This window comes from Urtica dioica, chromosome 5, assembly GCF_054948205.1.
Source record: "Urtica dioica subsp. dioica isolate 48M chromosome 5, U.dioica_male_clone48M_v1_H2, whole genome shotgun sequence".
NCBI classification, from domain to species: Eukaryota; Viridiplantae; Streptophyta; class Magnoliopsida; order Rosales; family Urticaceae; genus Urtica; species Urtica dioica.
Genome location: NC_142760.1, coordinates 42,656,760 through 42,661,714, shown reverse-complemented (window position 1 = coordinate 42,661,714; position 4,955 = coordinate 42,656,760). Strand labels below are relative to the sequence as shown.

The 4,955-nt window shown below is 43.9% G+C and overlaps 1 protein-coding gene across 1 annotated transcript; it reads right to left on the bottom strand.

Moving 5' to 3' along the window:
• Positions 1-3,071: 3,071 nt before the first annotated feature.
• On the bottom strand, positions 3,072-3,464 carry LOC149398726 (uncharacterized). The gene has a single exon (XM_089614655.1). It carries the CDS (start codon positions 3,462-3,464, stop codon positions 3,072-3,074), a length of 393 nt encoding a protein of 130 aa, XP_089470781.1.
• Between the last annotated feature and the right edge of the window lie 1,491 nt (positions 3,465-4,955).

Sequence of the window (4,955 nt, the reverse complement as noted above, 5' to 3'; positions counted from 1 at the left end):
ATGAAGGCCTATGTCATTTTTCCTAGGTTCGTGTCAGGTCATTTCGCCTCGAAGAGGGCTAGAGCGGTTCTTAGTGTTCGTGAGCTAAAAGACATTTATAGATGTGATCGAACCTCTAAGAGACTACTCAAAACCCGAGACGGATGTTTATGCATAAATTGGAAAAATCAACCGAAATTGCGCTACTCAAACCACTAGTCAATCACAATGAAGCACAAGAAATAATTAAAATTGACTAAAACTCGGATTTCTTTGAAAAAAAAACATGGTATCATTGGCAAATGACGAGAGTAAACACTTTAATATTATCACTAATAAGCAATCACCAAACAAAATTAAGAAAATAAAAATTAAATAAAAACAACATAATCTAACAGAAATCCCCCACAAAGTAGTTCATCCCCCTAAACTTAATCTCTACGTTGTCCTCAATGTAGATCCATAAAAAACACGGGAGACAGAGAACTTACCGCGCGGGGGTGGTAGAACTCCCCTACTCGTCGCCGCCACACTCAGGTAGCGGTGGATTTTCTTTTAGGCGCTCTTTCTTCCTCGATACCTCTTTGAACGGTTTCGGCCAATGTCCTCGTCATGGCTTGAATGGAGACTTCGGCTTTGCACCCTTGCTCGCACTTTTTGTTGATTTTTCTGGAGGAGCACATGGCAGAGGTGTGGGTGGTGGACACTACTACAAATATAGTTTTCTGATGCGCATGACTATCAGGTGCGACTAGTCGCACCTAAAAGTCGCATCTAAATGACTTTCTGGTGCGACTAGTCGCATCATATTGTCAACCAGAAGTCCAAAAAATTTCGCTAAATTTTTTTTTTCTTTTGAGTATCAGGTGCGACACTCACCTGATTGTTAAAAAAACTTTCAGGTGCGACTTTGTCGCACCTGATTGTTTAAAATTTTAAGCGGGCCAATTCCCACCCCCCCCTTCATTTTTTCATTCAGTTTTAAAATGGAAAAGAATTTAAAAGAAAAGAAACTGCTCGGGAAAAAGAAAGAGAAGAAGAGAGAAAGGGAAAGAGAGAGAGGGAGCCGAGAAAGAACGCCGGAGCAAGAGCGACCACCGAGCAGCTCCACCGCGCGCGCGTCCCAGCCGAGCAGAGCGCCACCGCCGCGAGCTCGCCGTGGCCGCCGTGACCCATCCTCCACCGCGCGCTTCAGGCCGAGGAAAAGAGACGTCGCCGGGAGTCGCGAGGACGCCGGAGCCTCATCATCACCACTCGACCTAGCCTCTCTTCTTCTTCCTTTCTTCTTGTCGTGCGCTGTCCCGCCCGAGTCTCCATCGCCGCGCGCTCCAGCTGAGGAAGAACAACGCCGCCGCGAGCCACGGTGACGCCGGAGCAAGAGAAACCACCGGGAAAGAAGTGAGAACCCTCCAAAGAAGCTTGAATTCGTGGATTGAGGTAAGAATTCCTCTCCTTGGATTGAAATTCGAAGCTAGGGTTCTTGGTTCCATATTTGGGGGTTTTTGGTTCCGGGTTGAAATCAGTAAAATTGGTTGGTTTTGTGTGTTGATTGGGATCAATTATTGATGTTGATGATTTGAAATTGAGGATTGAACTCGGAATTTCTTGGTTGTGGTTTGAATTTGGCCGAATTTTTGAAAAAGAAAAACTGTTTGAACAGCCTTTGTAAATCGACGTGGACAGACCTGTATGACTTGAGTTCTTATTTTTGGATATTTTTCATGGATAGTAGACTGTATGAGTTTTCTAAAATGACCAAGAACATGTAAATCCATTGAGTATTGAATGAGTTATGAATTTCCAAAGTTTGTGTTTCGCAGCAGTAAAACGGGATTTCCAGAATTGTAACAGCGACTTACGGGCTGTTTTTGAGATAGCTATTCTTGTCGTATATATGCTTGTAATATCTCGTTAGAAAGCTACATGAGTCTACTTTCATTTTCCGCTAGAATCAATCGATTTCAAGTTTTGTAGCTCGAGTTATGATGGCTTAAGCGCTAGTGGGTCAGGCTGTCGGGAATCAATCGATTTTGATTTTTCTCGCCGTGCGCTCAGCCCCTGCTCACTCTCCGCCGTGCGCTCGCCTCGTCCCGAGTCTCTGCAGGTTAGTTTGTGATATACTAATATGTTTAGGTTAGTGTTTAGTTTAAATTTGTTTGTGTTTTAATTAGTTTTGATATATTGTAATTTATCAATTAGGAATTGTAATTAGTTAATGAAATTAAAATTAAGATTAATAATTGTAATAATGTAATAATGTAATTAGTTAATTGATTAGTAATTGTAATAATGTGATTAGTTTAAATTTGTTTTTGTTTTAATTAGTTTTGATATATTGTAATTTATCAATTAGGAATTGTAATTAGTTAATGAAATTAAAATTAAGATTAATAATTGTAATAATGTAATAATGTGATTAGTTTAAATTTGTTTTTGTTTTAATTAGTTTTGATATATTGTAATTTATCAATTAGGAATTGTAATTAGTTAATGAAATTAAAATTAAGATTAGTAATTGTAATAATGTGATTAGTTTAAATTTGTTTTTGTTTTAATTAGTTTTGATACATTGTAATTTATCAATTAGGAATTGTAATTAGTTAATGAAATTAAAATTAAGATTAATAATTGTAATAATGTAATAATGTAATTAGTAATATATAATCAGCATATTAATTTTTTTTTTAAAGATAAAGAGCATCAGGTGCGACTAGTCGCACCTGATAGTCAAGACTTTCAGGTACGACTAGTCGCACCTGATAATATAAGACTTACCGGTGCGACTAGTCGCACCTGATAGTCAAGAGGATTATCAGGTGCGGACTTTCGGGTGCGACTTTGTCGCATCTAAAGTCGCACCTGAAAGTACTTTCAGGTGTGACTTTTGCACTTTCAGGTGCGAAAAAAGTCGCACCTGATGCTATATTTTGTACTAGTGGGAGTAGTGATCACTTCGTCAGTTTCGAGGACGTAGACCTCTGCTTTTTCATTCTTGCGCTTTCGGGTTTTATAGATCCCGAACGTCTCTTCCTCGTTATTCACGAGCGTCATCAGCTCGCCTTTTTGCACGTCTATGCGAACACCACAAGTAGCTAAAAAGCCCTTCCAAAGAGAATAGGGATATCGCGATCCTCGTCCATGTCGATGACGTAGAAATCGGCCGGAAAAGTAAATTTTCCAACTTTAACGAGGAGGTCTTCCACGAAGACGCACGGGTGCCTTACGGTCCGATCTGCCAGTTGGAGAGTGGTGCGCGTGGGCTTTAGTTCACCCACCCCGAGTTTGTTGAAGACGGACGACGGCATGAGGTTGATGCCCGAACCTAGATCACACAAAGCGTTCTCGATAAAGAGGTTTCCAATAGTGCACAGCAATGTGAACTTACCCGGGTCTTCTAACTTTGGCGGGAACTCGTGTTTTAGAAGTGCGCTACACTCGGCGGAAAGCGTCACCGTGATCCTAATTTGTGAGAACGGAAGTGGCATCTCCTAGATATGGACCGATGAGGGCGGCTTAGGAGCTTTGGTGACCGGGGAAGCCTCTTCTTCTTCTCTCTTCGGGCTCTCGATGACTGCAGCGTGTTGATGTGAAATGGCATTGCAATGCTCCCTTGGATTTGCTTCGGAGGTGCTTGGAAGTGTGCCTTGGGGTCGTGTGTGGATGGCGGTGGCGAGTTTCCCCACTTGCGTCTCGAGATTTCGGATCTGAGCCGATTGATTCGAGAGTGCCGTCTTCGTATCTTTCATGAAATCGGTGATGGAATTAACAAAGGCGGTCGTCGACGTGGCCAAATTAGCTATGAGCTCCTCCAGATTGGTCTCGTTCTTGTAAGCTCGGAATGGTGGGGCTTGATATGGCGGTGGTCGGGGCTGATTCAGAGGCGGTCGAGGCTGAGCCTGCGGTGCGGGCTGCATCGGCATGTTATTATGGGGACCACGCTATCCCCCATTCTGATAGTTGATCCTCGGGCCTTGATTGTAGTTGTTATAATTCCGGTTGGGCGACCGATTGTTGACGAAATTTGCTTGTTGGCCATTGACCCCTTGCGTGCACTCATTGCTAGAATGAGGGCCGGCACACCAGAAGCATGGCTCGGGAGTGGGGACTTGGACAGCCTGAACTGTATCTTTCTGCTCGTGGAGCGTTTTGGTGAGGTCAACCACCTGTGCCGTGAGAGATTTTATCAGTTCCATCTCGGGTGTGACTGGTTCGCGCTTCTGAATCCTTCGCTCGGAAGGGCATTGGTCGTTGTTGTACACGAGCTCCTCGAGGATGGCATGAGCTTCTTCCCCGGTCTTTTGGAAGAAGGATCTTCCTGCGGCGGTGTTGACGAGGGTGCGCGATGAAGGAGAGAGGCCGTCGTAGAAGATTTGCACCATCATCCACCCTTGGATACCATGGTTAGGACACTTCCGCTGCATCTCCTTGAAGCGACGTCCCCAAGCTTCAAATAATGACTCACCATCGAACTGGGAGAACGAATGGATTTCGTTACGCCTCTTATGCATCTTCTCGAATGGGAAGAACTTCGAGATGAACTTCATGCGCAAGTCCGCCCACGAAGTGATGGAACCAGGAAGGAGCGAGTTGAGCCAAGTTTTGGATCGATCCCACAGAGAGAACGGGAAAAGGCGGAGGTGGATTGCTTCGTCAGAGATGTTGTGGAGCTTGAATGTGTTACTGATCTCAACGAAGTTGGTGAGTTGGTCTTGCGGGTCTTCCGTCGGTGATCCCAAAAATTGGGATTGTTGCACCATATGGATCACGCCGGTCTTGATTTCAAAATTCTGATTACCCGCAAGAACCGGAAGAACAATGGCCGATTGTGTGGCATCGGTCAGAGGTAGCCTGTATTGGAATAGGGTCTTGGGCTCCTCGGCGTTGTTCCTGTTTTCTTCCATTGCTCGTTCCTTTGATTCTTTTCGATTTTTCCTGCAAAAATTTTTCTATCTCGGAGTTGATTGGAACAAGAGCTG

What these genes read in the sequence shown, in the direction of transcription:
- LOC149398726 (XM_089614655.1), bottom strand. Translation starts at nt 3,464, where the DNA reads ATGCCACTTCCGTTCTCACAAATTAGGATCACGGTGACGCTTTCCGCC.